Genomic DNA, 19,223 nt, shown 5'->3' on the forward strand with positions numbered 1-19,223 from the left:
TAAATAAAGCATTAATCTACTCTGAAATAAAGCTGTCTACAAAATATAAAGCAAGAAATATAGTATGTTTGCAGCAAACAAAAAGGGGTAATATTGCCCAAGCAATTTCCATTCATTCAACAAAATAATGTAAACTAATAGCTTATAGATAGATTGTGATTAAAATGTTAAAGCTAATAATGGGAGATTAGTGCACCGGGCAATCACGGAAGCTTATTCTTGTTAACATCTTTCCTCTTCTTTGCGTAATTCTTGGAATGAAAATCAAGGAAGAGTGCCAAAAGGGAAGCATTGAAAACTGCATTGAAGCACCATCCATGGATTCCGGAGCAACCCGACCCGGTAAAGTGATAGTACAGCATCAAACCCGAAATCAGGAAACTGAAAACGAATTGGATAATCTGACAATTCGTAACCCATCTCTTCCACCATGGACGAAATCCCAAGGTACACAGAAAGTAATAAGCGTACATTAGCACATGAACCGAAGCATTGGTAACAAGCGCCACCGGAAACAGTGTTTGGGAGGAAGAAAGCCATAAATAACACATGATCACCACCACCGCATGGTGGTAAACGTGGAGGAATGACAACCGTCTAGATCTAGGTCCACTGAGAATGATCAAAAGGGTGTCTAGAAACTCAACAATCTTGGAGAAATAAAAGATGTAAGCCCAGAAAAAAACGGGTCCATGTGGAGGTGTTTGATTGGCTGGGAAGCAGATGACCCAAGTCCAATCAGTTTGGGGCATTTGGTGGAAGGCGGAGAGGGAGCATCCGGCGGCCATGATTAGGGATAGAAGGCATAGGAAGAGATTGTGGACGGCGGAGATGCGGCGGAGTGAGACGGGGGAGAGTGTGGGGAGAAGAGGGAAATTGTGGAAAGAGAAAGTGAGAGTGAGGTAAGTGAGGACAGTGAGAGCGAGAAAAAAAGGTGAGGAACCGAATGTGAAGGGTTCGTTCCATTGGAAATTGGTGATGATTGGATGATTGACGAGCCAATATTCAATGGTGGGGTAGAGAGTTTCCATTTCTCCTCCGTACGCCGGCGACAATGGAGGTTTACCTTTATCTGTTTGGAAAAGGAAAAGTGAGATGATAAGGAAGACATTCGTCAACTCGATTTGAATTTTGTTTGTGATGTAATGCGAGGCATCTATAGCGACACGTCATCCCTTCGGTTAAATGGCTTTTTTTTATTTTTGACCACTTATACTACCAAATCTGTGTTATATTTTTTTAATATTTTTTTTTTTTCAATTTTAGGATCATATTTATTGCTATACTAATATTGCTATACTTTTAAAATGAGTCATATTTGCCCTTACAATGTTAAACCTTGTTAATATATCTATACGAAGATCTTTAAAATATTGATTGAACTTTTCGCCTTTTATTAAAAAATTATGATTTAGATAAAATCGTTTTTTCACTATTTTTCTCAACTAATTATTATTTTGATATTTAATATTTTAAATTTAATTAATTTTTAATATTTAGTGATAGACGTTAATTATATATCCCTAAAGTTTTGATTTTCTTCTCGTATAGGAGTCCTCTTTTGCTTTTCTATGTGCCTACGCGAGATTTTTTAGTGAATTCCTTTAGAGTTGATATAATATAAAATGACAAATTAATTTAAGAAGAGGAGGAGAGGGCAAATGAGTAATCTTATTATTTTCTTTTCTTTTGTGTGTTCATTCATGCTTACAAAAATGCCTCTTTATTGGCCTAAAAGAAGAAACAAAATATAGTGGAAACACATAATAGTGAAAATAAATTATGGTGGAGGATAAGATATAATGAAAACAAATTAGGGTGGTGGATAAGATATAGTGAAAACAAATTGTGGTGGACAATAACATGGACATATATTATTTTGTAACACCCCCTCCCCCTTAGATGTTCATGTAAAATAAAGGTTCTAATGAAAGAACAAGCATATATCATTATTCATGATACGCATTATTTGATATCTCATTAAAAGCCTTACCAGGAAAAACCCATTGGGATAAAAATCTTGGTTAAGAAAAAAAGAGTGCAGCGCGTATTTACTCCTTTTGATGAGAACATTACTTAATATCATGACGACGACGCATTCTAATTTTGTATCTCATTTTCTCAAAGGTTGAAGTCGGCAATGCCTTGGTAAACATATCTGTTAAACTGTCACTTGAACGAACTTGTTGGACATCTATTTCACCCATCTTTTGAAGCTCATGAGTAAAAAAAAAATTTGGTGAAATATATTTTGTTCTGTCTCCTTTGATGTATCCTCCCTTCAGTTGAGCCATATATGCAGCATTGTCTTCATACAATATTGTTGAAACGTCTCTTTTCAAAGAAAGACCACATGCGCCCTGATTGTTTCAACCTGTATAAGAATTTCTCAAGCTTTATTGAACAAGTTTCTCAAGAATTCTTGTATGCTTTAGTCACTTTGAATTCATCGAGAATTTTTATAAAAATATCGTGGTCCAATGAGCCATATAAATAGGCAGTGACCACGTCCATTAGGTGCATTTCAAGCTTTTCTTGAACTGCCAAATTCATTAGATACCTGAAGGTAATTTCATCCACCACAGGAGAATATGTTTCCATATAGTCAATGCCAGGACTTTGCGAAAAATCTTGGGCTACAAGTCGTGTTTTATATCTTACGACTTCACCTTTTTCATTTCGTTTAAGCAAAAAAAATCATCTGTACCCTACTGGCTTGACACCTTCAGGTATTCGGATTATTGATCCGAAAATTTTATGTTCTTCAAGTGAAGTTAACTCTGCTTGAATTGCATCCTTCCATTTTGGCCAATCATTTTTCTGTCTACATTCATCGACAAAATTTGGTTCAGGATCCTCATCTTGTTGCATTATTTCAATGGCATCATTATAAGCAAAGATATTATCGACCATAGTATCATTTCGGTTTAACTTTTTTTCTGTCGAGACATAACTTATTGAGATTTCTTCATTCTCATTATTTTCAGGTACTTGGACCTTCTCGGTGGTATCACCATTTGTTATGTTTCTGGGCTATTCTTGAGCAATTTCCTCCAAATTATGATCATTTATTCCTTTACTTTTTCGAGGATTTTTATCTTTGGAATTAATTGGCCTTCCATGTTTTAAGCATGGTCTAGACTCATTTGCCTGAACAAGTTGTCTTACCGGAACATCAACTCGAACTTGAGCATTAGCAGATGGGATATGCGATTTAGTAACCCGTGGAAGGTTAGTAAATGCATTCGGTACTTGATTTGCAATATTTTGCAAATAAATCAACTTTTGAACTTCTTGCTCACATTGATTTGTTTGAGGATCTAAATGAGATAATGACAATGAATTTCAATCTATCTCATTTTTCAATTGCTTATGTTCTTCCCCTAATGTTGGGTATACTGATTCATCAAAATGACAATCAGCGAATCTTGCCGTAAATAAATCTCCAGTCATAAGTTCTAAATATTTTATAATAGAAGGAGATCCATACCCAACATATATTTTCAACCTTTTTTTGGTGACCTATCTTTGTGCGGTGCAGTGGAGCAATTGGGACATATACCGCACATCCAAATTTTTTAAGATGAGATGTATTTGGTTCCCTTCCAAAAGCCAACTGTAATGGGGAAAATTCATGAAAATTTATTGGCCTTATGCGCACAAGTGTTGCTGCATGCAAAATAGCATACTCTCATACCGAAAGAGGAAGTTTTGTCCTCATTAGCAATGGTCTAGCTATCAATTGGAGGCGTTTAATCAATGATTCTGCTAAACCATTTTGAGTATGAACATGAGCGGTCGGATGCTCAACTTTTATTCAAACCGACATACAATAATCATTAAAGGATTGAGATGTAAATTCACCAGCATTATCAAGACGAATTATCTTTATTGCATAATCTAAAAATTGTGTTCTTAACATTATAATTTGAGCTAACAATCTCGCAAAAGCCATATCGCGAATTGATAATAAGCACACATGTGACCATCTTGTAGATGCATCTATCAAGACCATATAATATTTAAATTGTTCATATGAAGGATGAATTGACCCACATATATCACTCTGTATATGTTTCCAGAAATGCATGGGGATTCAATCTCAACCTTAGTTGCTGATGATTTAATAATCAGTTTTCCTTGGAAATAAACAACACAAGAGAATTCCTTAGATGGAAGAATTTTCTGATTCTTCAAAGTGTGCCTTTGTGAATTCTCAATAATTCTACGCATCATATTATAACTGGAATGGCCCAATCGGTCATGCCAAATAATAAATTTATTATGGTTAATAAATCTTTTATTTATCATAGCATGTCATTCAACCACATCAATACTTGTGTGGTATAATCCAGAAGAAAGTGCAGGTAATTTTTTCATGCACAAATCTTTTTCCTGCTTTTATTGTAGTAATATAAAAGTACTCAACATTTTCTTCATTAGCAGTCTCAATATGATAGTCATTTTGGCAAATAACCTTAAAACTTAATAAGTTTCTTTGAGACTTACTACATTACAAAGCATTATTAATAGCCAATATTATTCCTCCAAGTAGTGATAAGGCTGCTCTTTCAGAGCTCTCAATTATTTTTTTACTACTGAATATTGTATTAATATTGGTCCCTTTCATAACCAAATGACACAAATATTTCTTTTCTCTTAATATAGTGTGCGTTGTAGCACTATCCAAAAGGCACATATCTTCATTACTCATCTTGGATCCAATTGAGGATTGAAAAATTTATTTATCTTCATAAAATAAAAATACATTATAAGAGATAAAATAAGTAACAATATTGCTAGAAAACATAAGTCCTCTTTTTTTTTTTTTAAATAGATAAAAGTAAAAATATGATAATCAAAAGTACATAAAAAATACAACATATTGTAAATCATACAATAAAATTAAACGTCAATTACAATTCCTAAAGAAGTCTTCAACCTTCAAATGAGTAATATCATTGAGTCATTAAAATCGTCATTCTTCAAAGCCAAATTTGTCTCAATATTATCATTATGCGAATGTCTTGCCTCAACATTATTTTCAAATGTCAAGTACGACTCTATCCGAGCATTAGAAGAAGAGGCACCACCTCTATTTGCCTTTCTTTTGAAGGAATTTTGATAAAGCCTCACAAAATGCTCAGGCGTTCGACATTTATTTTTTCAGTGGTCTTTCATGCCACAACGATGATAGTTACTTCTTGAAGGACCATTTTGAGAACTCATATTGTTCTCTCTTTTAGGTTGACCACCACCACGATGATTATTATATTGTCTTATATCATTGTCATGTCCACGCACATTATTGTGACCTCAATTTTTAGTTTGTCTTCTTTCAGACTGGCCATATGCTTTTACAACATTTGCTTTCGGTAATGGAGTAGTTCCACTGGAACGGACTTCATGATTTTTCATTAAAAGAGTATTATGTTGCTCAGCCACCAGAAGGCATGAGATCAATTCAGAGTATTTCTGAAAATCTTTTTTTACGGTGTTGCTGCTGTAATATCACATTAGATGCATGAAAAATAGTTAATGTCTTTTCCAACATGTCCTTAATCATTTATAGTTTTTTTACATAATTTTAATTGGGAATTTATTCTAAATACAACAAAATTATACTCAATTACAGTTTTAAAATCCTGAAACCGTAAGTGCATCCACTCATAATGATCCCTTGGCAAATACCGTTGTCCTAAGGTGGTCATACCTTTCTTTTAAACCTTTTCACAATTCAAGTGAATCTTTCACTGTCAAGTATTCAAGCTCAGACTTCATTCAGATGATGACAAAGGAAAATCATAGCCTTCGTTTTATCCTGACTTGATGTTTCATTTCCTTCGATTATAGCATCACCAAGACCCTTAGAGGTAAGGTGGATTTTGACAAGATTGAAATGATGAAAACTATCATAAAAATATTTAAATTAGATTAAACTAATAAAATTTTAACTATTGAAAATTAAGAACAACTTATATGATATTTTAATAAGAAATTTTATTTTCATTAATTAATAAAGTCTACTACCACCTTATATTATATGAATAAGTGAATTAAATTTCAAGAAAATATATCTCAAACTCCATGTCACTTAATAAATATGTCTCCAGTATTAATAATCGACATTACATTTTATTTATCTTTTATACTTGTCATAACAGTTTATTGCTATGCATAATTAGATATCCTTTTTTATCATTCTTAGATTACACTAAATCTCGTGCTTCTCTTATTTTGCACTTCATGCAGTATACAATGAATCATCCATCAAAAATATTAAGATGAAGATAACTTCACATACCTTATAAGAGACTTCGTGCTGATAATGTGTTATAAATAAAATGACAAATCAACTTAAGAAGAGGAGGAGAGAGCAAATGAGTAATCTTATTGTTTTCTTCTCTTTTGTGTGTTCATCCATGCTTACAAGAATGCCTATTTATAGGCCTAAAAGAAGAAACAAAATGTGGTGGAAACACATAATAGTGGAAATAAATTATGGTGAAGGATAAAATATAGTGAAAATAAATTATGGTGGTGGATAAGATATAATAAAAATAAATTGTGGTGGAGAATAACATGGACATATATTATTTTGTAACAAGAGCCTTTTTTTAGGAACTTTTTGTTATAAAATTAGTAATACTATTAGTATACTAATTCGTACGCGTTTAAGAGTCTTTTGTACAAGTAAATTACACAGGCCATTTAATTGTTGCCAAGTATAAGAGTTTTTTTTGTTAGGGTTTTTTCCTAATGCTCCACCATAATTAGAATTATTTTATTTTAGTATTGTTGAACCAATTTTTTGGATCTCTTTTTCAAGTAAATTAGCAAAAATATATAGGTCCGCACTCGAACTTTCTTTTTGCTTATATGAAATCTGTTTCGGTGTTTTTTCTTCAATTTAATTCGTATCTTCTTTTATAATTTTTCTTCAATATATTGTAATTTCATTTGAATATATATATATATATATATATTATTGCATCTATAATTATAATCTATTCTTTATTATTTTTATATCCAATCTTTTATATTGTCATGATACACATGTGCATCACACGTACTCTAAACTAGTATACTTTAAAATTGACTACAATTTTGTTCTTAATTTTTTCTTATTTGAATTATATTAAAATTTCTAATATTTAAAATTAATGTTTTTTTACCTTATATAAAACTTAAATTATGATAAATAAATAAAAGAATTAAAAATATTAAAGAAAGATTAATTGGAGTGCTTATAATCTTTTTATTATAACCATCGACTTGTAACATGACAAAATTAGTACTCCAGTGATTCTGATCTCACTGGTTATAATTCATTAACATCATAGTACGAATTTAGAATATTTTATTTTCTTGAGTAGAAAATCTATCAAAAACAATTTTTACCTTTCAAGATATAGGTAAAGTTTATGTAAACATTATCCTCTTCAGACCTCAATTATGAGATTATAATTGTTATTGTACTTGAATTTAGAATATTTATACTAAAAAAGATAAAAGGAAACAGAAGGCTCATATATTCATTGGTGGAAAAAAAGAAGGTCCATTTGAATATCAAACAGAATAATAACAATACATATTAACTTGTTGCCAACACATGCAAACTAGCTGCAACTTTTATGAAAATAGGAAGCTGTCTGAATATAGAGAGTTATCAATTCACTCCTGCTGTGGAAGTTGTACATGGTTGGAATAGGAAAAACATAAACAGAAAATGTGAAAATGACCTAAGTTTTAATCCCCTAGATCACTACTCATGCAAGGTGATCCCTGCCCAACAAGAATAGAAAACATGATCCTCATAGAATGTCAAAACAGTTAAAAGATTAAGAGTGTAGACATGAAATTATAAGCATATGAAGATAACAAGATTGATCAGCAATGTACCTACCACCTAACCACAGCAAACTTCAATGTTTAGATCTTTTTACTCATTTTTCTAAAATCCAGTAAGGAATGAGAAGAAAAACCGAGAAGCAGCTTCCGCAGCATCCCAAGTAAAATCACCTCCTGATGTAGTGGATTCAATGATCATAATTCAAACCTGCATCTCAGCTCTCTTTACTTGGTAATTGGTGCTTTAGACCAAAACTCCTCATCCAAGGCTTGGGTTTGGAAAAATTGAGTAGTATACAGTACTATTATCAACTACCTAGGCTCAACTTGCTACCTTTTTCCTGACTATTCTTTTTCTTCGAGCCTTAGGAGCTGATGTTTCACCCTCAGTCGTTGAGTCACTCTGACTTTGTTTGATACCCAAAAGCCCAAGCCCGGAAACAATGGAATTCTTGGATATGAACCATTTTGAAGATGACTGCTCAAGCCCTCCTTCGGTAGGCCTACTGTATGCCTTCAAGAGATCATCTGAATGAGCCAGTGGATCCACCTCCACACCAAGCCAAGCTAGTCTTGATGTCTCTCCTACTTGAACATTCAACGCTCTGCATATAATGAAATATTATTGAACTGGGAAAGATCAAATCAATACACACCAGTATTATTACAAGATCAACGATATTGTATAATATTTCCTGACCTCCAATAAAAGAAATTGCATATAATTTCACCTAGTCTTGGGATACAGGTGGTAAAATTCTTTTATAAAGATAAAAAGTGTTCTTACAGACCCCCAAAAAATATGAAACCTCTACAGTCACTAAGTACTGCAGTGGAAGAATTCAAAAGATACTATAGACCTATCAGAAGAGCAAGTAATGACAGAAATAGAGAAACATAACCAACTTTTACTGATAGCAGTAAATAAATTTTTTGTATCAGTAGTAAAAGAGGAAAAGGAAATTGAGACTGAAAAAAAAAACTAATTTGCCTGAGTAAACTACTGTGCAGCTAAATACCTCATGGCAGTGCTGAAGACGAGAGCCACCCCAATAACATCAAAGTAGTTAAAAACAGCTCTGTCAAATCCATTCAACAGCTGATAACGCAGGTTTGCATATACACCAAGGAAGGCCCCATAACCGAGTGCATTACTACTCACAGATGGAATAGACACTGATAACCTAGTGAATGGTAAACAGAAGCCATCAGCAATGGACATACCTTACATTTCCCTTACATGAAAAATTAGATCTAAACAAAAGCCCAACTGTATAAATAAATGGTTCCTAAGCCAAAAAATGCTGACCTTCCCTCCTTTTTACTGGAAAGAAGATTTGATAGAGCCCCCTGCACAGTTCCTGCACTGAGCCCAAGCATACACAACTCTGCAGCCTTATAGAAAAAGGAATGAACTCTCTTCTGCAAGTCAAATTCCCTTAAAGGGTAACTCTTTTCAAAGATATTGTTTGGCAGCTTCTGTAATGTGTTCTGCAAATCATAGCGGAAAGTATTCCCATAGGATTGACAAGGAGCAAGTGTCCAAAAAACAGCAGCATTGCAAGCCGTTGCAGTTAGGACGTTAAGAAGAGCAAGATCCCACTCCTGCTTAATCCTAGATCAAAGTAAAATAGAACATGTAAATTAAGTCGATCATCTTATATTGTGTTTACCAACAATTAACATTTATTAAGAGAGTAAGGATGCCCAAAGTGTGGAAGAAAGCCAACCCCACCCCCCACCCCCCCACCCCAAAAAAAAAACATCAAAAGAACATTTAAAAAATAAATAAAGAACATACCTTTCTTTACGGTTTTTGACCTCCCACCACACTGAGCAACCAATTGTAAGTGCCTGATCCAGAAGCAGCTTGTTTAAAAAAGCTGGATCTGCAATCTTCCTGTCACAGAGAGATAATCCAGAAAAATTAAGGAAACTGCAAATGTCACTTCAATATGCGGTAAAAACTTGAATACTTAAATACATTATTTAGATAGCAAAACAATTGACAACAAAAACTCTGAAAAGCTTAGATGACGTAGCCTAAGGTGTCAAACTGCCCCATGGATTTACAAGGCTTTCAACTTTGGGGCTGATATAGCCACCAGAGCAACTTTCATCCTGCAGAGTTTAATATCTAATATGTTCTACTGGTGCGAATTGAACTTCATGGAAAATCGGCGCTGTAAATTTCCTTCATGTTTTTGAAAGATAAAACAAGACTGCTGCTCCTTCCCGCAGCAGATCAAACCCAATAAACTAATAGGAAATGATCAATACTGCCAACTCATCTCATTCAAAGAGAAATCCCATAACAAAACCAATTTTGGCTGCAGAAGTATGGAAAAAGAAAATCCTTTTTCAGCTTTGCGTTCTTAGTTATTATTTCGATGTAGCTATTTCATGGAATGTGTGGGGCTAATAAGTAAAAACGGCTCTATTTCACTAAGAAAATACTTTCATGATCTTGAACAAGCGTGACAAGCTTGGAAGATGAGTGCTCAAAAATGCCTGTGAAGCTAACACAATAATAATTTGTAGTAGTGACTGCAACGCTAAGAAACATACTTGAGATGCAAGATATTTCGAGAGGATCTTAATATTTTATTTTATAAGAACAACAGGATCTTAATTTAAACAGACAGAATAACTACTCTGCTAAGCAATGATATTTCTGACATGCCACTACATACTGTTTATCCAGTAGACAGATTTTTGTCCAAAATATTTGCCCTGTGAGGAGTTTAGAGTACTGTAATGGTGCTACACTACCTGCCATTGAATGCCCTGGATAATCCTTGAGGAAGTAACCGAGAAATAAATCTAGCCACGGTAGGCCTAGCATTGTAAGCAAGAAATTTCACCAATTGGGCAGAGCTGACTAATCCCTGGATGAAAAAGCAGAAACTAAAGTTAGACATGAAATAACCCGGCCAAAACGAGACAACTGCGTAGATCAATTTACCATTTCATAGGCTTGCCGAAGTCCAGGTGGTAAATCCATCATTGTCTTCTGCCACTCATTCAGCACGGCATCAACAAATTTACGATCAAACAACTGGGCAACATGGAAAAATTGTGAGTAACATGACACTATTACAATAAATCCAGAATTAAGCAGAAGCAGTTTTCCACTTGCAGAGGCCTCTTACTTCCTGTAGTAGCATTCGTCTCCTAAAAAGCCCACCCTCATCTCCATCATCACCATCATCGAAATCATCAAAGTAATCGTCATCATCACCATCATCATCACCTCCATCACCACCGCCATGATTTAGATTTTTCCCCATATTTCCACCTCCTCCACCAGTTGAAAGCTGTGATTTGGCGAAATTATTAGCAAATTTGCTCAACCAAGTGTTTACTAAATAGTAGCACAAGACACAAGGCTAACAATGAAGCTTAACATCATGAGAGAAAGAGAGAGAACACATTGTTCTCAACATAGTTGGATTAGAACGCTAATATCTTATATAGTAGCAGAAGCACCATTTCACGTCATATATGCCAAACTAAAAAGTGCATTCAACTTTTCCTTCATTGAAAAGGAAAGATGCTAAAAACAGAAAAAAATAGCAACAAAATACCTTTGTAAAGGCGCATACACACATCTCAAATCTAGTACGCAACTTCAGAATTATGTATTCTCGGACACATATTGCCACTTAAGTGATATCAGACTCAATTTTAACACTTCGAATTAAAGTGTTTGTGGTTTGTCAGAGTTGGCCAGACCTTTGTCAATCGATTGTAAATAGCAATGGGAATCCACACAGAGAACTCTTCATTTCGAGTCTCCAGTATAACATATGGGGAGGAGAACACAAAACATCTATACTCAGCCACAACTCCGTTCTATAAATATGACAGTATCCTTCAACCTTTGTTAGGAATATAGGAGACAACCATCCAAGTATCAAGAGAATAGTTGATACAACAGAAGTTCCAGCTCCATTTCTATGGCCAAGCGTCAACTAGTTAAATCCTGAATAACATTGTTTTTCAAAAACATTCCTTATTGACAGAAAGAACCTTCTTCTTGTAGAAGGCAATTCCTAAAACTCTATACCAATCAATTAACTAAGCCTCAAAACTCAAGCTAGTAGGCGAATGTCAAAAATTCTAGAACTCGCTAAATTTCAAATACTCATATTTTTGACATTAACTTCTACTTCAAAAGAACCTCACTGCCCCTTAACTTTAAGTCTTATATCTTAGGAAGAGCCATCTCAGTCACCATTAGAAATCAGCAGGAACTATGATTAAATGTTTGATTATTAGCATAAATACACGAGAAGCACAAATTGATTCGATTAGACAGGTAGGAAAAAAAAACCGATGATCACAAGGAAAAGATGACAATTTCAGCAGAGGAATGAAAGCAGATAATTCTCAAGAAAGAAGAGACTGTTCCCCTCAATACCTTGGAAGCTATATAAGTAAACGCTTAGCAAAAGCATCTACACAAAGAATTAGAATTTGTGTTTAACTTCCGTATTTTATCAACTAACCTCTGGAGTAGAGCTGGTCTGCTGCTTCTGTGACAAATCAAGCTTGGCTTTTTCCAAAGTAACCGAACCAAGCGCACTGTATTTTCCCCCCTTCATTACCGGCGCAAACATGACCGAAGAAGAAGAGGATGGATGATGAAGCGCAGGTGACCCTTGAAAGCAACGTTCCAAACCGGAAACTGGGTCTCCATCGACTGCCGGCGACGCTGTAGCCTTGATTTTACAAACTTTGTTGGCTCTAATTGGGCGGCATAGTAAAGGGGGAAACAAGGGTTTTGAGGAAGGGACAATTTGGGTATTAATAGGCATGATTTGTCCTGTTTGGAATACTGCTAGAGACATTCTTGTTTTTTTTTTCTCTTTCGGATAGATAGAAATAGAAAAAAAGAAACTTTATGGATAGGTTTTCATGGAGGAATGGAAACTGGCAGTGCCGATAGCAAAAGTTGAAGAAGAGAGAAGGAGAGGTTGAGAGAGGAGTTGAGGTTTAGAAGATGAAGGGGAAATAGGTAAAGCCGACTACAAGACAAACCCAATCCAGAACTGCTAGTTGTTTTTCCTCTAAACCCCCAAAACTCAAAATGCTCTACCAAATCACTTGTTAATAACTAGTCCTCACATGGTGCCTTAATTTACCAATTTCATATTTAAGATCATAAAATTAAAATATATTATTTTTATTTTTTAAAATTAAATAAATTAATTAAAATTAAAAAAGTAATATTTTGATAATTTTATTTTTTTATCCTAACTTATTATAGTAGTTCCATCTCGTGTCATATTTTTCTTTACAGATTTATCATTTAAATTATTGATGTGTGATATTATGTAATGATGGCAAGGAAGACTCGACATAAATGGGGTCTAAAGAAAAATTTCAATCAGAGGTCTAAAATCTAAACAAACTTCATATACATTTATTTAAAATTTATTTTTTTACACTTTTAAGATGCAAATTATTAGTTAATATTTTTTTTTTATAAATGATTTCTTGGAATATTTTTTTTTCATTCATTATTAGTTTTAGGTAATATTTTATTAATTCCACATTGAAAAAAAATCTTCCAATAAAATAATTATTATATGAATTGTTATCATAATTCTATAAGTAATAAGTTGACAAATTTTAAATCCTATTCAAAAAATTGATAAATTGGCCCCCACTTTAATATGTTTATTGTAATACTTGAAAATGTAAGAAAGTATAAGAAAAGAATTTGCAATTCACTTTGTTCAACACTTTCTACTATTGATTATATTTGACAGAGTAACTCTAACTTATCAAAATAATTGAAGGAGGGTACAAAAGGAGTTTAAAAGAATAAAATAATGTGAATTTTAGAGGAGAAAATGTAAGAGGCAAAACAACATTTTCTTGATTTCTTTTATTTGAATGGGATTAAAGAGAATAAAATAATATAATTTTATTTTTTTAAAAAATGTACTTTTTATTATATTAATTAATTTTTTTCGATGAAAAAGATTAACATATAATTTATTTTTGGTAAAAATTTGAGGTCCCCCAAGATTGGGGGCCTAAGGCATATGTCTTATATTTTATATCATAGAGTCGGTCCTGAACGATGAAGAACAATATAATTTATTCAAAATATTATATTTATTAAAATAATACAATACAACACAATATATTATAAAATAATATATAACAACCATCCAAACAGGATCTAGTGAAATAAATCCAATAAAAGTATTACTAGTATCAATTCAAACTAGTGAAACAAGTCCTATTTTAATGTGTGTCATATATGGTGAACAGTTCCATCTTTTCTTATTTTTTCTTGAATTCTTTTGCTGCAGTACCTCCAAGTTATGTGTTTGCTGCAGTACCTCGACGTTATGTGAGTATGAAAAGGATTCAAAAATTAGTTTTCTTTTTATAAAAACTAAAATTACTTAATTTGGCCTTTTTATCAATATATTATAGGTTAAATTTCAAAAGATATGAAAAAAATTTCTTCAAATCGTACATATGATTTATTTTTTACATATACAAGTTCTTCCTTTTCTCTGTGTTAAATAATGCTGAAGAAGTTAAATGCTGAGCTGAAAAGTTAGTTGGAGTGATGAGTTGGAAGTTAGTTACAAATTAAACTTTGGGTTTGTTAGTTGTTATAACAGAATTCAGTTACAAAGTTAGCTTGAAAGATAAGATAACAATGCTCTATATAAGGGCATGTGTAATGCATTGTTTACTGATACAGAAAATGAAATAAGACTGCTGCCTTTTCTCTTCTTCATCTTCTTTCTTTACTTGTTAGATAGTTGATTCTAGATTGATAAAACTTAACATGGTATCAGAGCGTCGATCGTTGTAGTTAAAGCTCAACAGTTGAAGCCATGGATAGCTTAGAGGAGTCACAGGAAGAAACCACTCAGATTTCACAAATAGACTACACTCATCCACTGTTTTTACAGCCTTCATATACACCAGGGGCTACATTAATTAGTTTAAAGTTGACAGGGCCAGAAAATTATACATTGTGGAGTAGATCAATGGCACTAGCTTTGCTGGGGAAGAATAAGATAGGTCTGATTGACGGAAGCTGCACTCGAAACATGTACAAGGGAGAATTGGCAAAGCAATGGGATAGATGTAATGCTCTAGTCCTCTCATGGATCAGTGGAGTAGTTGCGCCAGAGTTAATATCTAGTATAGTACTTGCCTCGACTGCAAAGAAAGTGTGGGATGAATTTAAAGAGAGATTTCACAAATCAAACCTCACTAGGATATATCAATTGTGGAAAGAAATTGCCATGATGACACAAGGTACAGATTCAATCACTGTCTATTATTTTAAGTTGAAGGATTGCTGGGATGAACTGGAGCTATTAGCACCTCAGCCTTCTATCTGTGAGGGTACAGAATCAGGTGAATACATATTGCATTTGAATAATCAAAGATTGCTACAATTCCTAATGGGATTAAATGAGACTTACAGCCATGTAAGGAGTGATATTCTTCTTAGAACACCAATTTTAAGTGTAAATCAAGCATACTCTGTAGTAGTACAGGAAGAGAGTCAAAGGAAACTAAGAGTAGTTAATCTCACTCGAGATTCCTTGAGTTTGCTGGCTGCGAGTAGAGATGGTAATTTTAGATCTAAAAGGCCTATGAATGGTGGAACTATAGGTACTATTCCTGGTACTGTATGTGATCACTGTGGATATAAAGATCATTTGAAAAAGAATTGTTATAGGTTGGTTGGCTATCCTCTTGATTTTAAAAGTAAGAAACATCTAGCAACACAAGGAGGAAATAGTACAGGACCAATTAATCCAAGAAGGAACTATCCACAAGCATATCATGCTGCTATAACTGAAGCTGCTGTAACTGAAGCTGGAGGTGAAACGAACTTTAGATCATCAGGTAGAGGTCATTATCTTTCAGAGGAGCAATATCAGCACTACATGAACTTGAAAGGAAAAACACAAGAACAACAGTCACAAGGTTACACAGGTGAATATCATTGCAATTTTGCAGGTATATCATCTTTGTTATCACAAATACAGCAGTGTGAGTGAATTGTAGACTCAGGAGCTTCTCATCATATAACACCACTTAGGAGAGTGTTGAATAATCTTAAAGCTGCTGACAGACAACAAAATAATAAAGTTCAGGTTCCTACAGGAGATAAGTGTAATATAACACACACAGGAGAAACAATTATTTTTAAAAATCACAAACTTAAAGATGTCTTATATGTGCCTGATTTCAAGTTCAACTTATTATCAGTATCTAAAATAACTAAGAAGCTTTGTTGTTCAGTCAACTTTTATCCAAAATTCTGCATATTTCAGGATCTCTACAGTGGCAAGGTGTTGGGGATTGGTAGAGAATATGATGGATTATACTGGCTGAAGGAGGAAGAATCAATCACAGCAGGAGCAGTAATAAAGGATCAGTCAGAGTCAGCCTTATGGCATAACAGACTTGGCCATCCTTCTATGGAGGTATTCAATAGCATTGGTGACTTAGAAATAAAAATGTGTAAAGAACAGCAACAGCTTTGCATAGTATATCCTATGGCTAAACAAAGTAGGCTCAAGTTTCCCCTCAGTACATCTAAAACTACTGGTTGTTTCCATCTATTACATGTTGATGTATGGGGACCTTTCAAGGTTCCCACCTATGATAGGAAGCACTATTTTGTGACTATTGTAAATGACTTCAGTAGATATATTTGGATTTGTTTAATACAATCTAAATGTGAAGTGATTGTTGTGTTGAAAGATTTCTTGTATAAAGTAAAAAATCAGTATGTTGTCAATGTCAAAATTTTGAGATCTGATAATAGGAAAGAGTTCATCAATTTCAGTTGTCATGAATTATTCTCCTCTTTAGGGATTGTGCATCAAAGTAGTTGTCCTTATACCCCCTAGCAAAATGGACTTGTGGAGAGAAAATACAGACACATTTTAGAGGTTGCAAGAGCCTTAAAGTTTCAAAGTGGGATCCCCCATAGGTTTTGGGGTGATTGTGTACAAACAGCTATTTATCTTATCAACAAGTTACCATCCAATGTCCTGCAAGGGAAGTCACCATTTGAGGTCCTGCATGGTAAACCTGCAATCTTAGATCATCTCAGGGTCTTTGGTTGTCTTTATTTTGCTACAATGTTGCCTAGAGGGAACAAGTTTGATTCTAGAGTAAGGAAGACTGTCCTACTTGGCTATGAAGAAACACAAAAAGGTTATAGACTTTTTGACATGGAAGCTGGTGCTTTTCTGGTTAGTAGGGATGTCAGCTTTAGGGAATCTATATTTCCTTTTAAGGGGGCTAAGATAGATCTTGATGACATCCTTTGTCCTGCCCCTGCACAAGATATACATGAGCATGCTTTGCCAATTGCAATTGATAGAGAACAGACTATGCAGGAAGAAACTAATAAGACTTTGCCAGTAGAAGGAGTAAATATTGGTGAATCTTCAGTAGCAGAGCTACCTGAAGCTGTGATAGAAAGGTCAGACAATATAGAAAATATGATAAATGATACCACATGTCCAGAAGAGGTTGTAGGAGCAGGTCCTCTTCATGGCATACCAGCAGAACCAGAAGTAGGAAGAATCAGTACTAGGACAACCAAACCTCCTATATGGATGTAGGATTTTGTAGTATCTAAGAAGACAGCCAACCAGGCATCTGTGTTTCCCATTTCTGATTTTATCTCCTATACCAATTTATCTCCTAACTATCAAACATACTTAAGTGCTTTTTCAGCAGCACTTGAACCTCAATCATTCCAAGAGGCTTCTAAAGATCAGAGGTGGATTGAAGCAATGGAGAAAGAGATACAGGCCTTGAAAGAGAATCATACATGGAATATAGTTGATCTTCCAATTGATAAGTAGGCTATAGGTTCTAAATGGGTATACAAAATTAAGTACAAGTCTAATGGTGAAATTGAGAGGTTTAAAGCTAGACTAGTGGCCAAAGGATACAATCAAAAGCAAGGGTTGGATTTCCATGATACTTTTTCACCAGTGGCAAAGATGGTGTCTGTTAGAACTGTGATAAGTTTGGTTGCATCTAAGCATTGGGTTATCTCACAAATGGATGTTAGCAATGCATTCTTACAAGGGGACTTATATGAAGATGTCTACATGCATATGCCACAAGAATTCTGTAAAAATGGAGACAAGAAGGTCTGCAAGCTTGTCAAATCTCTATATGGATTGAAACAAGCCTCAAGGCAGTGGAATATCAAACTTACAGATGCACTGGTCAATGCAGGGTATTCACAAAGTGCATATAACCATTCTCTATTTACAAAGAAGGTAGGGGTGGACATTGCTATTATACTAGTGTAGTGAACGATTTGTTGATAACAGGTAGCACACCTAAACTGATAGAAGATGCTAAAAGGACCTTGCAGCACTTCAAAGTTAAGGATTTAGGACCTTTGAGATACTTTCTTGGCATTGAAGTTATGAGGTCTGGGAAGGGAATACTCCTCAATCAAAGGAAGTATACCTTGGAGTTAATTTCAGAAATAGGACTCAGTGGTGCAAGACCAACTTCTACACCATTAGAAGCAAATCACAAGCTAACAACAGTAGATTATGATACAGATGTGGGAAATAAAGCTGATCCTGAAGTTGAAGACTTAGTTGGATATCAAAAATTAATTGGAAAATTAATCTATCTCACTATCACTAGGCCAGACATATGTTTTGTTGTCCAGGTACTTAGTCAGTTCATGCAAAGGCCTAACCAATCTCATTTGGATGCAACTATGAGAGTGGTGAGATATTTGAAAGGATCACCAGGTCTTGGTCTATTCTTCCCATCCAATACAACATCAGAGTTAGCTATATATTGTGACTCTGATTGGACAGTCTGCCCTAGTACTAGAAGGCCAATCACAGGATATGTAGTGAAGTTAGGGGGTGCTCTTTTGTCCTGGAAATCAAAGAAGCAGCCGACAGTCAGTAGAAGCTCAGTTGAAGCTGAGTATAGGAGCATGGCAATGGCAGTGGCTGAATTGACTTGGGTGTATGGGCTACTACAAGAATTAAACTGTAATGTTCCTACTCCTGTTACATTATACTGTGACAATCAAGCAGCCATACATATAGCCTCTAATCCTATATTCCATGAAAGAACCAAACACATAGAAATTGATTGCCATTTTGTTAGAGAAAAGATCAAGAGTGGGTTGGTTCAACCACAGTTTATTCCCACAGCCTCACAGATTGCAGATGTGTTAACTAAGAGTTTGGGTGTTGCTCAGCATAAGTTACTGATTTCCAAGCTTGGTATGTTCAATGCTTTCCACACACAAGCTTGATGGGGTATGTTAAATAATGCTGAAGAAGTTAAATGCTGAGCTGGAAAGTTAG

General features: G+C 34.4%; 3 protein-coding genes across 3 annotated transcripts; 1 reads left to right on the forward strand and 2 right to left on the reverse strand.

Moving 5' to 3' along the window:
• Window positions 1–50: 50 nt before the first annotated feature.
• Window positions 51–1,128, reverse strand: LOC129885831 (elongation of fatty acids protein 3-like). The gene has a single exon (XM_055960273.1). It carries the CDS (start codon window positions 1,029–1,031, stop codon window positions 204–206), a length of 828 nt encoding a protein of 275 aa, XP_055816248.1. The 5' UTR covers window positions 1,032–1,128; the 3' UTR covers window positions 51–203.
• A 6,502-nt stretch (window positions 1,129–7,630) lies between these two features.
• On the reverse strand, window positions 7,631–12,947 carry LOC129885833 (protein RETICULATA-RELATED 1, chloroplastic). The gene is made up of 8 exons (XM_055960274.1): window positions 12,363–12,947; window positions 11,004–11,168; window positions 10,817–10,909; window positions 10,624–10,739; window positions 9,653–9,751; window positions 9,161–9,466; window positions 8,871–9,035; window positions 7,631–8,456 (listed from the first exon to the last, which is right to left on the reverse strand). The coding sequence occupies exons 1-8, from the start codon at window positions 12,702–12,704 to the stop codon at window positions 8,174–8,176; spliced, it is 1,569 nt and encodes a 522-aa protein (XP_055816249.1). The 5' UTR covers window positions 12,705–12,947; the 3' UTR covers window positions 7,631–8,173.
• A 4,050-nt stretch (window positions 12,948–16,997) lies between these two features.
• Window positions 16,998–17,732, forward strand: LOC129888008 (uncharacterized). Its single transcript, XM_055963266.1, has 2 exons — window positions 16,998–17,438; window positions 17,487–17,732. The coding sequence occupies exons 1-2, from the start codon at window positions 16,998–17,000 to the stop codon at window positions 17,730–17,732; spliced, it is 687 nt and encodes a 228-aa protein (XP_055819241.1).
• Window positions 17,733–19,223: the final 1,491 nt, after the last annotated feature.

The sequence above is a fragment of the Solanum dulcamara genome, chromosome 4, assembly GCF_947179165.1.
Source record: "Solanum dulcamara chromosome 4, daSolDulc1.2, whole genome shotgun sequence".
NCBI classification, from domain to species: Eukaryota; Viridiplantae; Streptophyta; class Magnoliopsida; order Solanales; family Solanaceae; genus Solanum; species Solanum dulcamara.

Coding starts and splice junctions, on each gene's coding strand:
- LOC129885833 (XM_055960274.1), bottom strand. CDS start 12,704: ATGTCTCTAGCAGTATTCCAAACAGGACAAATCATGCCTATTAATACC. Junction 11,169..12,362: donor AGACCAGCTCTACTCCAGAG/GTTAGTTGATAA, acceptor GCCAAATCACAG/CTTTCAACTGGTGGAGGAGG. Junction 8,457..8,870: donor GTCTTCAGCACTGCCATGAG/GTATTTAGCTGC, acceptor CATTATATGCAG/AGCGTTGAATGTTCAAGTAG.
- LOC129885831 (XM_055960273.1), bottom strand. CDS start 1,031: ATGGAAACTCTCTACCCCACCATTGAATATTGGCTCGTCAATCATCCA.
- LOC129888008 (XM_055963266.1), top strand. CDS start 16,998: ATGTTGCCTAGAGGGAACAAGTTTGATTCTAGAGTAAGGAAGACTGTC. Junction 17,439..17,486: donor GCATACCAGCAGAACCAGAA/GTAGGAAGAATC, acceptor ATATGGATGTAG/GATTTTGTAGTATCTAAGAA.